Below are 17,578 nucleotides of genomic sequence, written 5' to 3'. Positions count from 1 at the left end.
TAGTTCAATAGTGAGGCTGCTTTAACATGGTTTTGTGTTAAGTAGACATTGGATACAATCTCTTTGTGAACTCTGAACTTGACCATGTTATCCATGAAGACTCTTGCCTCTCCAAACAGATCTCTGCTACCATCACACCAAACTCTCCATGAGAAGCCTTTAAAGGTTTGAGTCAAAGATCATTCTGGGACACAATGAGAAATAAATTCACATTTGGAGACATTTTAATTAAATGTGTAAGGAGGTAAATAAATAATTAAGGGCAAGATGTTTCCTCAACAACAGTTCAATTAAATGTATTTACAGGATTTGTTTTTTGCAAAAACATGGATTTAAAAGACATTGTAAGCTGACAATTTCAAGGCACGTATATAAACTGTTTAACCATTACATTATTCTTGCTGAACAAAAGGGAAACCGCTGGTTCCTAATGGGTTAAACATACAGCAGATTGCAGATGTGCTTTTTTGTTGCTCACTCCGTGTGATACCCACCACCTAACACAGCTAGTACTAATAACATGACTCCATAACTGTGACAACATATTAATCTTGAAAAACAGGTGAAAACATTCTGGCCTGCCACTTTCTGTGAATATTTAATGAGTGTGGCCTTTGAAATTCCTTTTGATGCCAAGAGAAAACAGTTTGCATAAAAAATATGTTCTATTCCTTGAACAAACATTGCAGCTGTATTGAGCACAGTTGCAATTAAAGAAACGTGTCAAATTACTGGGAGAACTTTCCTGAGAACTGTCAGAAAGTCAGGCTGACTGTCTGGTTTCCAGAAAAGTATACCCTCTAGTGGTGAGCATTGGTGATTTGTGTGTGTCAAGTTTCCTTCTCTCTCATACAGAATTCTACCTGTTGTTCTTACTTAATACACCATCTATAATGTGGATTCTTGATCTGTTATGGTCACAGTAACCAAAAACTTAAAACTCTCAGTTTTACTGAAAAACTGAATAAAATACAGCCTTACTACTTAAAAGGAATAAATCCTGATTGTACATGTTTGTGTGCTCAGAACTGAAACAGCAAAATTCCATTAACTAATAACTTTTAAATCCGTTGCTGTTATATAAAAGATATCATCCAGCCAGCTGTATAAATAACATTTCCTGAAGACACAGGGGTTTCAAATAGTATTGACATTGTACATTATTCAGTAACGTGTGGGTGGTTGTCCGCAAAAATGCTTCTGCTCTCCAGAAACTATAATGAGTGACAAAAGTCTGCATCTTGAACATTGTTCTTGCAGTAGACTGTGCTGTTGTTCCCTAGGGGGCAGTCTTGGAAGCCAACGCCCCCATTAGGGGTGTAAATAGGCTGAATGTGAAAATCTCCCTTGAGGAGCTGTTCATTGTTGAGTGAGACTATCTGGAAGCTTGTTTCAGTCATTTCCAGGATGGAATCATCTTTCTTGGTGCCTGCCTCACAATAGTCATCTTTTCTGCGTCCCCTGTTGTATTTCCACTTGGAGGAGAACTTAGAGCGGCTTTTCTTGTGCATATGCCAGCAGAAGATACTGAGCAGTACAACCAGCACTATAATCACAGCCCCACCAATCAGCCCTGCCAGCAAAAAAGGTGAACTGGGTTCTTGTTGGGTGGCCTGCTCAGGCCCTGACTGTCTTTTATTGTTGTTGTTGTCAGGGCTAAACAAGGTTGCTGTGGTTATGGCCTCAGTACACACAGTATTATCTTTTGGTCTATAAGTATTGAATGCATCCAAAGGAATGACACAGATCCGATAAGTGGATTTAGGCTCAAGGTTTGCCAGCCGTATACCCCGATGATCCCCACCCACTATCCTCTCCCTTACTGTGTCCCCTGTTAGACTGGGGCCCATTCTGGCCCAGGTCACCTTGTAGGCAGTGACTGGAAATGCAGCCACCCAACTCACATGGATAGCTGAACCATTTAGAATGGCAAATGCAACTTGCAAAGTCTCCTTTCGGGGGTCCAGAGGCTGCTTAGTCCTTGTTCCTCTCCCTCTTGTTGTATAGACTGGGTAGAGGGTGGGTAGTATGAGGAAAGGTTGCCGAGAGGGGGAGGAAAAATATTGAGTGGTTAAAGGGGATCCTGTGGAAGAGGACAGGAGTGGGGTTAGAGCAGTGTCAGCTTGTGAGGACAGCTCGAGTGCTACGACTGTGCTCTGTGGGCACTGGACCAGCTCGGCACTGAGTTCCCTGATCACCATGCCCCGGACCTTTTCAGGTTTATGGCACATGAAACCACGTACATTGAGTGAAGCAGGCAGAGATTTGAGCCATGAAGTCACCCATTTGATGCTGCAGTCACATAGCCAAAGGTTGTTCCGAACAGTGAGCTGTCTAAGACTTGCGAGGCCGTCAAAGACCCCTTGTGTCAATGACTGCAGCTGGTTGTTAGAAATATCCAGCCTCTCCAGCTTTTGAAACCCTGCAAATGCTCTGACAGGGATCTGGTTTATCTGATTCTCCTGAAAGTTTAATTTGACAAGCACCTCTCCAGGGAGGAAGGGGGGAGGGTAAGTAAGTGAGTTGCGGGCCAGGGACAACTCCCTCAAGGTGACCAGGTCCTGAAAGGTCCCTGGTGAGATTCCTTCATCTGTCAATAGATTTCCATCCAACAGGAGGCGTTCCAGGTGGGTGACATTTTTGAATGCTTCTTCTGCAATAACTGCAATCCGATTCTCATCCAATCGCAATTCTTTTAGATCATCTGGGAGACCAATAGGCACACTGCTTAGGTGGTTCTTGGTGAGGAAAAGCATTTTCAAGCTGACCGCCTCACGGAAGGCCCCTTCCTCGACCCCAACAGTGGAAATGGAATTATCATCCAAATGCAGCTCCTCCAGCCAAAGAAGTTGAGCTAGAGCAGCTCTGGAGATGGTCTGAATGTTGTTCTCTTGTAGATGGAGGACCTTAACATTTTTGGGAAGGTTAATTGGAAACTCATCCAGTTGGTTACCATAGAGGTACACTGTTTCAACAGAAGACACAAGGTGGAGCTCCAAGGGAAAGCCAGCATTATTGATTTGGTTGTTGTGGAGGTAGAGGGTCTTGTAACCCTCACAAATTCCCAGAGGCACTGAAGTCAGGCTCCGCTCATTGCAATAAACAAAGGTGCGATCGCAGCGGCACTCCTCGGGACAATTGGAGGCCCTGGAGAACTGGAGGTGAAGGCCTAACAGTATAGGTATCCATGGACTTATAAAGGAGTCCTTATTCCATAAACGCCACTGTATCTCCATTTCAAGCAGACCAGGAAATGTAAAAATCCAAAAAACAAATGAAAAGAAATTTCCAACAGAAGACTCAATAACACCACTATGTCATGTTTGGTGGTGCTGAAGGCCTTGGGTAATCCCTTAGTAATTGGTTGTCATAAGCTTATCAATGGAAATGCAATGATCTCATTAAGCAGTTTTACTCCATCACTGTCCACTGTCTCCACAGTCCATAACTGAGGTGGAAAACATCAGTAAAAATCATCACATTTTTATCCTCTCTTATCTTCCACCACTGCAAAGTTGTCTCCACTCTGATGGTGCCATGGACACACTGGAGGGTTATCATTTGAGGTAATGCTCTTGCTTCCTTTCCTCTTCACATCACACACTGCTGGTCCCAAAACAGCAAAACTTGTCTCTGGCTTGACATGTGGACCAAGTCACCTGCTGCAAAATAAGAATAATGGGAAAATCAGTCATTCTTTCTGTGAAATACATGGTTTCCATTATAGACCATAGTTTATTTTCCTTCTCTACCCCACATATGCAAAATGAGGCAATCTAAATTGGGAGAGCAGAATGGAGGTGCATACGAATGACTTTGTTACATATTCCTAACTCACACAGTAGAGAAAAAGGGCATTTGATATGACAAGGTTCATCTTCAGGTGACTAACACAAGCTCTGATCTGTAAAGAAAACACACCAGGTGGATTCAAAGTTTTCAATCTGACAATAATGACTGTCTTTAATTAAGGGCTAAAATATATATATATTTTTTAAATAGCTGAACAGATTTAAACATACTGTTAAAAGCATTTTTTTGGGCAGTGAGGTTTGAAGTGAGCTATGCAGTTCAGTTCACTGATGAGAACCATGAATCTGGTACCCAGTCTAGTCTTGAAGAATCATGTCCTGTTTCAACAGGGGTTATATTATCCAGAGGTTAACAAGCAGACGTCAAATGCTGCAGAAGATAATACCTGACATCTAACTACAATCCCAAATATTTACTCTTAATTATTGCTAAATTAGACTTTGCATTCCTCTCAGCCCCCAGTTCATTAAGTTTAGCTGTGCTTGAGGAGCAGAGGAGTGCAGGGTGGTGATGAACGCAGCCTGTCAGCAGAGATAAGATGAGACAAATTCCCTGCACAGGGACTAAACTAAGATCGATGTGGGCCTCTCACAATGAGGAAAGGTGCTACTGTGGGTACAAGGTCATACAATTTTTTAAAAAAGTAGAGTGAGTTCCTTGTCCACAGCATCTGTTGGCTATTAGTTCGCACACAAAAGCCTCATTACTTAGCCAAATATCAATATCCCTGTATACTGCAGCATTTATGAGTATACAGTTCAAAGCAGTGCTGCAAAGTGGTTATATATTATTAGTGGTTGTAAGCTGGGTGGTAGTGACGATTGATAAAACAGCACCAGGCAGCAGCAGCCTGTTGACAGATTGCATTGATTTCTGGCCAAGGCAGTTCAATAGTTATGTAATGTTCCTTGGGGTGGAGAGTCTGGGGCAAACAAGGCATCCGACTGAGTCCAGTTATGGTGACCCAACCTCACTGTGGTTAATATCAGCAGGGTTTATCTCTCAAACCAAGTAGGAGAGATAAACAAATTCATGCTCCCCTGCAAAACCTCTAAAGCAGAATATTTTCATGCACTATCTAAGTTTGGAGAACAAACTGTCATCTGACAGTTCATTTGTTTTAGAGGAAGCACTGTCCATTTTAATTTCCTTTTTATTTTCTTTTTTGCCGTTACTTCTAATATGGAGTTGGTGATAATATAAATAATTGATATATATATACATATATAGATCTGTAAAAAATTTAAACAATGTAGTAGCCTCAATACTGTTATCTACCTGGTCATCCTGTCATTTTGATGTCAGCTATTATGACCTGAATTGTTGGAACATTTAAAAAAATGAAAGTCTGCGCTGAAAAAGTAATTAACCAACAATCCGACCACTGAGCTTTTGTGCTCTTTTTGTCATGTTTTCTTACCTTCATGAAAGCAGTAAGTCCGGCTGCTTCACACCCAGCCCCTCTGCTCGACTCTCTGCAGACAGCTGCGCTCACACCGGGCACAAAGTCAGCATCCTGCCCGCTGCGCCCGCCCCCGCTCCCGCTCCCGCTCCCGCTCCCGCTGCGGCTGCGGCTGCGGGCTGCTCTCATTTGATTTTCCGGTGGTGGAGAATTGTGCCATTATGCTGAATGTGCATTTCTCTGACTGAATAAGCCAGGAAGGGAAGGAAGTTCAGGTCACTAGCGGTCTGCTCTGCATCGTCCCCCCGCCTCCTCGAACACACAACCACACGGCCGCGCTGCTCCAGAGCCACCGGTGAAGTTCCTCCACTGTCCTCAGAAGGGACGAAGACATGCAGCAGAGAGAAGAGCAAGGTTAGAGGCTGTCAGGCTGAACCCCGCCGCTCCGACATATGAGGTCGATGGTGTGGAAGCGTTGGAGCAGCAGCCTGGTTCCTCCTGGAGCTCAGCCTGCCTCTGTCCCTCTGTTTCTCTCTCTAGCTCTACTACAGCGCTTCTCTCCAGTTTTCCTCACCCCCACCTCTCTCTCTCTCTCTCTCACTGTGTGTAATGTGTCCTTAAACTAATCGCTTTCTGTACATTTTCTGACAATTTAATAACAAATTGCTGACATCGGCAAATACATAGACTGCAGGTCTGCATGGATGGGGATGAAAACTTGAAAGAAAAAACAAACAAAACAGAAAATAATTAACAGTAGTCCATTAATAATTCTTCCCTTTCAGATTATTGTCTGACCAACCCATTAAAAGAGTAGATTTCATTGACACTGGTGATGATGATGATGTCCTTAACCCCCACACCCTGTTGGGCTCAGTGGCTTCAAAAGGATTTAATGAATGAATGAATAAATGAATGAATGGTTTTATTTCGGTTACAAGATTATAGTATGATAATTTCATTTTGTGCGTTCAAAAAAATATATTATACATTCTTGCAGGACGCTTTTTCCCCTTTCCTTCCCCTTCTCCCTCCTCTCCTCCTCCTCTCCCCCCCCCTCACAAAAAAGAAAGAGGCTGAAAAAGAAAAGAAAAAAAACAAAACAAAAAAACCCCAAAAATAATCAAACAAAAAATATACATATATATATATATATATATACAGTATTTTTTTTCTTTTTTCTTCCTTTTTCTTCTTCTTTTCCTTTTTTTCCTTTTTTTTACAAGTTCTGTAACTGAAACAAGGAATAGGCAGAAGCCAAGGCTTATTTTGCCTATCCTGTACAATCCATAGTAGCACCCAGCATATCAGTTATACAAGAATAAAAGACAAAAAGAAAAAACAAAATTTTACTTTAAAATGTTCTTCTTAGTCATTTCACATATCAGTCATTTTACATTGTAATCCTTGATTATTTAGCCTTTCAATGCTTCTTTGAAACTCACCACAGATCTACACAGTTTCAACTCATCACTAAGTCCATTCCATAAAATAACCCTCAAATGTGAAACACATCTGTATTTAACATTAATTCTTATATGACCTCTTTCAAAGACACCCTGTCCTCTTAAATTATAATTTTTTTTCTCTTAATTTAAAAAAATTGAGTACAGGTGGGAAGACTTTTATTCTTTACACAAAATAGTATTTCTCATGTTTTTAAATATACAATATCTAAAAATTTCAAGGTGCAAGACTCTATAAATAGTTTATTAGTAGTTTCACAGTAGGAAGCTTTATTTATTATTCTAATAACTCTTTTCTGGAGTTTAATTATAGGGTCTATATATGTTCTATATGTATTTCCCCAAACCTCAACACAATATGTCATATATGGCATTAATTATAAGTGGGAAATACAAAATACGCAGACCTTTCTTATTCAAAATATCCCTAATTTTGTAAATAATACCAATACTTTTAGATAATATCTGTTATATATTCTATATGTGGCTTCCAACTGAGTTTATAATCTAAAATTACTCCCAAGAATTTGGTTTCATATAATCTTTCAATTTTAACTCCATTTAGGATTAATTGAATTTCACAATTAGCCCTAACACCCCCAGATACCATAAATTTGGTTTTATTTTCGTTTAAAGATAATTTATTGATATCAAACTATTCCTTTAATCTGATCAACTCCTTTTCTACTGTTGTCAACAATTCCTTAATGTCTGGTCCTGAACTAAATAAATTTGTATCATCTGCAAATGTAATACATTTCAACTTATTAAGTACTGTACTTATATCATTCAAATAAAGTATAAATAGCTTAGGTCCTAATACTGAACCCTGTGAAAAGAGCACATCTGCAAAGAAGCCAGAATGCTCAAATAGATAAGAGGGTCATTCCAGAATTGGAGGACATTTTACGTCCCACTCATCAAATTTCAAATAATCTATGTACAAAATACTTAAACATGCAGTTGTTGTGTAAATGTACCTGTCCTGAGACCCATCCATCCATTATCTATACACCGCTTATTCCTCACTAGGGTCGCGGGGGGTGCTGGAGCCTATCCCAGCTGACTCGGGCGAAGGCAGGGGACACCCTAGACAGGTCGCCAGTCTGTCACAGGGCTACATACAGAGACAAACAATCACTCTCACATTCACACCTACGGGCAATTTAGAATGATCAATTAACCTCAGCATATTTTTGGACTGTGGGAGGAAGCCGGAGTACCCGGAGAAAACCCACGCATGCACAGGGAGAACATGCAAACTCCATGCAGAAAGATCCCGGGAAAGCCGGGACGCGAACCAGGGATCTTCTCGCTGCAAGGCGAAAGTGCTAACCACTACGCCACTGTGCAGCCCCCGCCACTGTGCAGCCCCTGTCCTGAGACCAAATTAATAATAATTTTAAAAAAAACTAATAGAAAAGCATGTTGGAAAATATTTTTAAAATATCAAATAAGTCTGGAGTTCCCCCTAAAATGCCACTTTTCTCTTGTCTCACCCCCCTGATGACCAAATTGAATCTCAAATAAAAGTATTAAAATGAAATTTAAATCTCTGGTATTATTATTTTTCATTGATTACTCTTGTGATTATGTGATTTTTTTTTTTAAATCAACATAATATTTGAAATAATAATGACTATCCATGGAACATGTGTCCCACAACAACCCTGTTATCATAACCTTTTTAGCTGGTAGAAGACGAAGAAAACAGTGAATCACATGTAACACTGGAATTAGCATCATCAAACAGTTTTTCAAAGAATGGGTAGAGCAAAGCTATGTCCTCTCTTCTATTTTTCAGATTTTCAGAACATTGTCAGCCTTGACTGAATGACTCACTCTACCTCATGCAGTCCTGTTATGTATATTATCAGGATAAGACTCATTCTTTTGACTTTTTTTTCATTTTTCACATCAGTAAATTTGTCCTCTTTTTCAGCAGGAACAGCTAGCTAAATATCTAGCTGCTACTCCTGAGAAAAAGCTAACATTAGCAACCCTGTTACTGTGATTAGAGTAGGGTTAGCAAATAACAAATAAAACATGGAATAAAATGGTACTATTGATGTGTAAGCTGAGCCAATCAGGCCTTTGATAGTTTATTACCAATTATTGATGAATATGGAGCAGAAAGCTGTAAAAGAGAAGGTTTATTTTTCAAACATTTTGAAGCCCAAATACCCTCCAATTCTGGAATGACCCAAGAGTAAACACAAGGGAGACACAGTGAAGTTGCAGGACAGAAAATGGAACAACCTGGTGCTTGCAAATCTGTGTTGACAGCCAAGTGAAGTCAAGTGGAGGTGCCTTAAGTTTTTGTAACAGTCGGCTGGGGGCGATTCCTCTGTCGCAAAATAAATAAATAAATAAATAAAATAAAATGAACGTGTGATTGTGTTGTCTTGATTTGCTGACTCATAGGGTCAGAAAGAGGTTTCTTTAAACCAATCACAGTTGTCATGGCATGGGAAAGCAAAGGATATGGCTTTAGCGTTCCTTTAAAATAGTGACAGGTGGAACTGTTTTGGTGGAAAATTGCATGCAGGGTAAGGCACTGTCATTAATATGGATAATGTGTGGAAAAATAAACACAAAAACATTAGGCTGCCTTACTGCACAATCCCAGTCCTCTTTAAAACGGGAACTCAGTGTGGTAGGTTGCTGCTTGAAAATTGTTGTGGTTTCCTGGCAGTGGCAGGCTTATAATCACATCCTTCATCCAGTGAGTCAGACAAATCAGAAAGCAAACTTACTTCTCGCTTGATTTGTTATCGAGTAAACATTTTCCTAATAAATTCAGTTAGTTTCAAGTGTTTGAATACAGCATAGTGTTCATTTAAAAATGGTCCCATTTAGTGTAAAGTTGACAGTAAAGCAGGGTATCACGAACCACTTGTCCACAGTCTGTAAAAGTCTAAGATGGGACAGCCACATGCCAGAGTTGAGGTTTTAAACAGAAGCCCACAAACCTGTGAGAGACAGAACAGTTGCTACGTCCATCTTTTATATACAGGATAAGTTATAACATTACAGTAAAACAAACACCTTTGCTATACCTCAATTTAGCTGGCTTGCTTCTTTTATGAATGCAGGTGTCATGCTAACTACATAGTTATAATGTCACAGTATCATACAGGGAAGTCACAGTGACTAGTTGACACATTGTGCACTCTAAGACAATTAGCAAAGTCCTTATAGACAAGTCTGTCCACTCAGCAGCCATCTAGATAACGCCACAGAAATAAGTCTAAATCAGGCTCCTACCTAAGTAAATGGGGGAGACAGTCATAACTGAGGAAAAAAACAAGGTTTAAAAAAACATTTTTTCTCCATAGAATATACTTCCACATCAGCAGATTCATGTAGGAATGACTTTTGAAACCCAGTATTAACCCAGGGATTTAAATTATTAAAGACCGGATGACAGGAGAAGGAGAGAGAGAAGAGAATCTACCACTACCTGGTATCAGGTGGAGGATGTGATATATGCTACTTAACCACTATTCACCTTGGTAATTACTTACAGCCCCCTTCCTACCCTCTGACCCACTCTCTGACCATCTCTAGAAAATGTGTATTTTGCAAAATGTTCTGGGTCGGCTTACCTTTGCAGACTCATAAACACCCCACTACAGCAAACTTTGAAGAACTAAGAGTGAAATTTCCTCAACAACACTGACGGACAATTTAGAATCACCAATTAACCTCAGCATGTTTTTGGACTGTGGGAGGAAGTGTGTCAGTCGCATGCTCATTACACAGAGTGGCAACAGTTTCCTAAGTTTCCCATTTTACATGTCCACATGGATACATACACACCAAGGTTTTTAAAAATCTTTAGAGGGCATTAAAAAAATCTGTTTGAGTGACCTAAAATTCTGTTTGTGCATGGATGAGAGGTCCAGATGTAGAGAGAAATGTTCGTTTTACCGTATATAAATGTTGTGGACAAGAACCTAAAAACAGATGTTTGCTTTTGTAAGACTTTGATTAGTTTGTGGAGAACCATTGCGTCTGTGTGGTATGTTAATCTAACTGTTCAAGACAAATATTTTACTTTGTTTTCAGCAATAACACATTAAAAATGCTTTTTTTTCTAAGGTTTTTTTCTTTTTCTTGATTTAATTTGAAGTCTGCTCTCATTTGTAATTTTTGACTTGCCCTGTGCGTCACCAACACCTGCAGGAAATATGGAAGTCAGAAAATACATGGTTTGCACTTGATGTAGGGCTTCTGCTTGTTATCCAGCAGATTCAACATTCAACAGGATGATGGGACAAATCTGAGATAGCTTCTACATGTTCTAATTTAATTTTTAAAAAGATCTTTCACTGCATTAGCCAGATGAGACCAGTTTACCCTTTTTAGATATTGAGACAGACACAGAAAATATCTAGAAAAGCACTCAGAGAGCGCTGTACTCTGCCAAGGCTGTTCATTCCTCAATTTGTGTATTCAGAAATCATGGCAACATAGAATCTGGACATTTATTATAGATCTACTCACAAACAAAATAAATAAATAAAAAAGTATCTTGCGGTGAGCACAAGTGTGTGTTATTCATGCATGCGTTGTGTACAGATACCGAATTGCGGCGGCGTGAATTGATGCAGGCAGCAGACATAGTGTTCACTTGTTGTCATAGTTACAGTGACGCCACGTCACTATCTCGCAATGACACAGAAATCTTTAAAGAATCCATGGATCCAGACCATGAGCCATGTCACTGCCAAAATCAGATGAGGTGGTCCCTGTGTCATTTCTGACCTTCCCTGAAAATTTCATCCAACGGATTCACAGAAGGACAAGTGTACGCCGATCATGACATAACTCCGCTGCGTTCCTTGGCAGAGTAGTAATAATAAAAATGCATCCTGGACTGACAATGGTGTTGTTTTAGAGTGCGTTCTACATCAAGCTGAACCCTACACAGAAAGCATCAGTGCTAAGCTGTACCACAATGGTATTCATGTTACTACTAACCTAGCCTCACATTAGCACACACACACTCACACACACACACACACACACACACACACACACACACACACACACACACACACTCTCACACACACACACACACACACACACACACACACACACACTCACACACACACACACACACACTCTCACACACACACACACACACACACACACACACACACACACACACACACACACACACACACACACACACACACACACACACACACACACACACACACACACACACTCACACACACACACACACACACTCTCTCACACACACACACACACACACACACACACACACACACACACACACACACACACACACACACACACACACACACACACACACACACACACACACACACACACACGCACGCACACACACACACAGTCTGTGAGTGATTCATATGCTCTAATCACAACACTTTGAGTTGCACAGTTGCTGCCAAACCCCACATCTGCTACTACCTCTTGCCACTCCAATCCATTAAATTAAAATTGTGACTAAATCTGTTTGCGGCTTATGGTAGTGTATGGTTCTAGAGCCTGTGGGTAGCATAGCAATGTTGGTTTAGCCTCACTTGTTTGTGCCGTGTCACTGTAATCTGAATGCTTGTGTGTGTAAACTCACAGCGACCTGGACAGCTGCTCTGAGAGTTTAGTGTAGGGGTTGGGGAGTAATGAATTACCAGGATATGTGACCAGATTACAGGGATCTATTTACAAAAAAAGAAAACTAATCAAGAAATGTGCTTGGTTTACTTACAAAGACATGAACATGACATGAACATGACATAGACACACACACTCTAAATGATAAAATGATACGGCTATTACAAGTACTCGTCTTGAAAGTAAATTACTTGATTTTTAAGAAGTGCCAAAAAATAACCTGCCAATTTCCAGATTTCCCCCAAACCACTCCAAAGAATGGTTCCATCAGACCCTGGGCCCGAGCTGGGAATATGGGATTTTTAAAGGTAAACGTATGAAAGTGATTTCATGGTGCCTGTACACTGTGCAAGGATACCATTCTTATTGCATATAAATGAATGGCTGACAAATCTTCTCTCCATGATGTAAATTGAAGAGGAATATACAGACCCAGGCAGAGACAATTGCATGTTTCACAACACACTTTTGTAACACACAGAAACAAGCATTGTGTATTTCTTTGTGGTTTACTATGTAAAGTTCTATGTAAAGACAAGGTCTTGTTGATTCAGATTTGTTCTGAAATGAGGTTAAAAATATAGTTTGCCTGCATACTCACTTGTTATTTGAAAAAAGTCATTGGACCAACCCTATTTTGACAAAAAAAAAAAGAAAAAAGCAGCAGATGCACAGAGTTTTAGGCTGAAAGAAAATTATTTATGGAACTGTGAGCTTTTCCATTCAGTATTGCAAAAATGAAGCTGAACATGTTTTTATTGGAGTTGTAGCAATGGCCATGGCCTTAGCATTGCTGTGTATAAAAAAAAACTCACATGAAGAGGTGGAGCCAGTTGTGTTTGTCACTTTTTGACAACATGCAAACATTTGCTAATAAGCCCTTAACAGCTGAGGGTGATGGGAATGTCAGTTCACAGGTATTTGGTCGTAAGCCAAAGAAAGGGAGAAACCTAATTTTGACCAGGTGGCACAGAAAATATAAAGTGGTCATCAAATTTGTTAGGTTTTGCCAAACTACAAAACATTGCCTCTATTACATGCATGGGGCAGAACATATACACTCTACCTGCTGGTGGAGCTAGATGTAAACTCAAGGATCATCAGAATCATAGCAATGCATTTTCTAGGAATCACCACTGGATGGTTATGTACAAAACATCAGACCATGCAAGATTTTTTTTTTAAATGTAATTTTCCAGACACAGCATTCCCTATTACAACTTTGTTAGGTAGCAGTGCTTGTACAATTTTCACCATCTCTGGTATAGATTCACAGTCAGCCTTCATTCTAACCACCCATATTTTCCTGACAGCTGTAAAGAATAAGCTCAACAGTGTGCCACTTCCTGCATAACAGTATTTTTTTCCTGAAGCGTACCATCATGCACTTGAGCTGCCATGTCATTTAGAGGCCAAGTTTTTAACTGTAGCATCAGCTCTTTCTGGTGTGAAAAAAAACAAAAGAGTTAACCCACATTGGGCTGTATTGTGACATTGAATCTGGTTCTTTTAGATATTTTCTTAAATCATATCAGATTTTAATCACATGTCTAAGTATTGGGTTGCTGGCCTGTCTTTGTAGATTTTTCACTGTGTCAGAGTACAGGTACATGGGAGGGGGAGTCTTAGACTCAGAGTTTCCATTTCTGTCCAGTAAGGAGTATCCTTTGTTGAGAAATAAAACACAATGGACCTCAGCTGTGCAGCCCAGTAATAGAACAATAAATTTGGACAGTTTAACCCTCCACGATCAAATGGCAGATATAACAAATGTAGCCTTGCTTTTCTGTTGTCCCTAATGAATCCAACAGATAGTTTTTTAGTCTTCAGAAATAAATGTGATGATGTTGACAGGGGAATGCTTTGAAAGCAATAAAGTAGCTTTGATAAAACTCCCTTTTAAAATATTGATTTTAGCTGTTACTGAACAGGCAGAGATGCTGTCAACTGAATATGCAGTTTCTTTCATCAGTGGTCCATAATTAGCATTATCAACATCTTTTATCTTTGGCTCAATTTGTATCCTCAAGTATGCGAATTGCTCTACCACATTAAACTGAAGAACCTCGGCCCTGGGCTTCTTTCCTTTTCATTAAGAAGTAGTATGGCAAATTTGGTTTTGTTTGTTGCATAGCCTGAAATATCACCAGATATTCTTATTAACTGTAGTAGAGGTGGAACTGATTTGCTTAGTTTTGTGATTATATCATCAGCATAGAGTGACAGTGTCAGGGTCCCTCCTCTGTCCCAGCTCCAGCCCCAACCTGACCTCCCTCATCCTCCCCCTCCTTTCTCCTCTCCCTCTCTCCACCTGCCTGCTGAAGACTGGCAGAGCTGCATGGTCCAGCTGCTGTGCATCACTAATCACCCATCAACAGAAGTCCGGGCAGCTGTGGTGCAGCACACCTGCAATCCATCCACACCATAAAAGTTGGTCTCACCCTCCACACCCTGCCAGATAGGAAACTCTGCTCACGCAGTCAGTTTGTCTCGCCTTCTGCACCTTGCTGTGTTCTCTTTTAAGAAAGTTCCTGACTAACCCTGTTCTCTCTGTTTAGTTCCGCTGGCACAGCAGTCCGGTTCTACCAGTTCTGCTTCCCGCCTCCTGTACTCCGGATTCCGCCCTGACAGGTTTCCCCCCCCCCCAAAGACAGCTTATGTTCAGTCTGTGTGATTGTCATTCCATGAATTTGTGGGTGTGACCATGCAGAAATTGCAAATGGTTGCTAGTGTGAACAGCAGTGAAGACAATGGACAACCCTGAAGTCAGCCTCTTTTGATGTTAAAAGGTTGTGAAATGTTGTGAATTCATTGTGCAAAATAAGACAGAGGTCCTATACAACAAGCATTTACAATAGTACTGTACATTAATTTGTCAAGATTTTTGCTGTTGGCATTTTATAGGTCAGATGGATTCACTTTCTAAAACTCTCTCTGAACCCAGAGCTTTACAGAACATCAAACAGATATGGCTGCTTGACCCTATCAAAGGCCTTCTCTACGTCTAATGATTGAAGAGCTGGATCAGTAGTGTCTTTACTGTTATTAATATTATTTAGTATCGTACTCTTCTGAAACCCTGCCTTCCAGTTATAAATCCATTCTGATCTCTATCAATAATTTCTGGAATTAAATTTTGTACCTGTTTTGCTAAAATTTTACATAACATTTTAATGCCAGAGTTCAACAGGCTGATTGACCTCATATTCACACATTGATTAGGGGTTTCCCTGGTTTTGGGAGTAATATCATTAGAGCTCCATTTAAAGAAGGGGGATGGGTCTCGTTCTGAAATGTATCTGGAAACATTTCAAGCAGTGGTGTTAACAATCTGGTTTTTAAATTTTTTTATACAAATCTATTGGAAAACCATCTGGTCAAGCCTCTTTTCCAGGTTTCCTTCAGTCAATTGCACTTTCAATTTCTTCTTTGGTAATTTGTAGATCTAGGTGCTCTGGATTCTTCTGAGATGGACAGCATAGTTAACCCATCTGACAATGTGTCCAGGATTTTTAGGTCTGTCATCATTTCTGTATTGTACGATTTTTTTAATAAAATGCTTTGAAGACACTGTTAATTTTCAAATGGCCTGTAATAGAAGCATTGTTGTTTCTCCAGTTATGACCATTGGCTGCGCCACACACTCTGTCAAGATCAGTCTATCACTCCTCCTCTGAAATAAACATGACAGAAAATGCTCTGCTGTGCTTCATGTTTAAAGAATAAACACGTGCCTGCAATGTCCAACCTATGTTGTCCCCAAAGACATATTAATAGGATTACTTTTGCAAATCCTGGGTGATAATACCAGTCAAATGCCCACCCACTGAGAAAACAGGAGTAGACATAGACCTAAAGAAAAGACTTCCAGGGAGTCAAGCTGTTCCAGATTTTATAGCAGCCATTATCCATAGTTGTCATTTTCTTGTTGTCCATTTTACATTCAACTTTCTATTAGATGCATTTATCCTTTCACGTTTAGGGTTGTACATCATGTTTCATATTGAAGCTCCTCTTTCCTTTTCACCATACCTGCTGTATTTTACCAGTTATCCCCATCTGTAGTTATCCATTATTCTACCAGTCACTGTTAAGTTCTCGCCACGTTCTGCCTTTATCTTGTTGATGAAATCTTGTGTCTCCATCAGAGTGCTGGACATGTTAGCTCGCTCTTTATATGTTACCAGGAGTCTCTCTGGAAGAATCAATCTCAATCAGCTGCTTGTTAATCTCTGCAGACAGATCAGAGTAGAATCTCACTTGCTGGTTCTTGCATTTAATATCTTTCTTCACCTGGGCTGCATAGATTACCTTCAGTTTGTCCCTGTGGTTGAGAAAATTCATTATTAGCATTCTTGGTGGGGAGTTAGTGTCCCTCTTCAGTCTGACCTGATGCTTCCAGAACAATGTGGCTGTCGTTCCCCAGTATTTTTGCTATCCACCATTCCAGAAAGGGCAAGGCTCAGGTCCTTTGGCACCTTCCAGCATGTTTACCAGCCTCAGGTTATTTACTCATGATGTAATCTCCAGGTCCGACACTTTATCCTGCAAAGCTTTGTTGGATACAAAGTGTTTGTACTTTAGCTTTCAGAGTAGTCATCTCATCGTCCACCATTGATATCCATAGCTCAGTTTGTGACACTCTTTGAGCACAAATATATTTATGGATGAACTATTTTATAGATCAACCAGTATTAACATAGCATTACTTTCTTAATATAAAAAAAGGCATTAGCATTTGCGTCAAACAACATGAAGTGAAAGGAGCTACAGTGTTACTATTCCTACAACCACTGCTACTTCCACTATCTGTCGCAACAGTATTAAAATTGCTAAGTGCAAATTGTGATGGGCAGAGTCCCAGCCCAGACCTCAATTCAGTTGTAAATTAATGGCTGAAATGGAAAAGTGCTGTTCACTCACAATTCTTGTGCTACCTGACAGCTTTTCAAAAATGAATGAAGTAAAATTGCAGTGTCCAGATGTGCAAGACTGATCCACAAAGGCTCAATGCTGTATTTTGTGGCCATTGGTACATCAACTAAATACTGGTCTGAAGGGGATGAATACTTAGAAAATAGCTCATTTTTAGTTTTATATTTTCATTTAAATAAGGAAGACTCTTCTTCAGTGGTGAAAAACGGTAAAAGGGGAAAACTTCCAAGAGAGTGAATACTTTTTTTTAAAAATGGCATTGCATATGTTAATATGAGTTTAATAAACTAACTAC

General features: G+C 40.0%; 1 protein-coding gene across 1 annotated transcript; it reads right to left on the bottom strand.

Annotated features, from left to right (window-relative positions):
• Positions 1–202: 202 nt before the first annotated feature.
• si:dkey-87k14.1 (leucine-rich repeat transmembrane protein FLRT2) lies at positions 203–5,762 on the bottom strand. Its single transcript, XM_023264810.3, has 2 exons — positions 5,234–5,762; positions 203–3,662 (listed from the first exon to the last, which is right to left on the bottom strand). The coding sequence occupies exon 2, from the start codon at positions 3,234–3,236 to the stop codon at positions 1,215–1,217; it is 2,022 nt and encodes a 673-aa protein (XP_023120578.2). The 5' UTR covers positions 3,237–3,662; positions 5,234–5,762; the 3' UTR covers positions 203–1,214.
• Positions 5,763–17,578: the final 11,816 nt, after the last annotated feature.

This window comes from Amphiprion ocellaris, chromosome 20 (assembly GCF_022539595.1).
Source record: "Amphiprion ocellaris isolate individual 3 ecotype Okinawa chromosome 20, ASM2253959v1, whole genome shotgun sequence".
Taxonomy (NCBI): domain Eukaryota; kingdom Metazoa; phylum Chordata; class Actinopteri; family Pomacentridae; genus Amphiprion; species Amphiprion ocellaris.
This window is presented reverse-complemented; position numbering and strand designations above follow the sequence as displayed.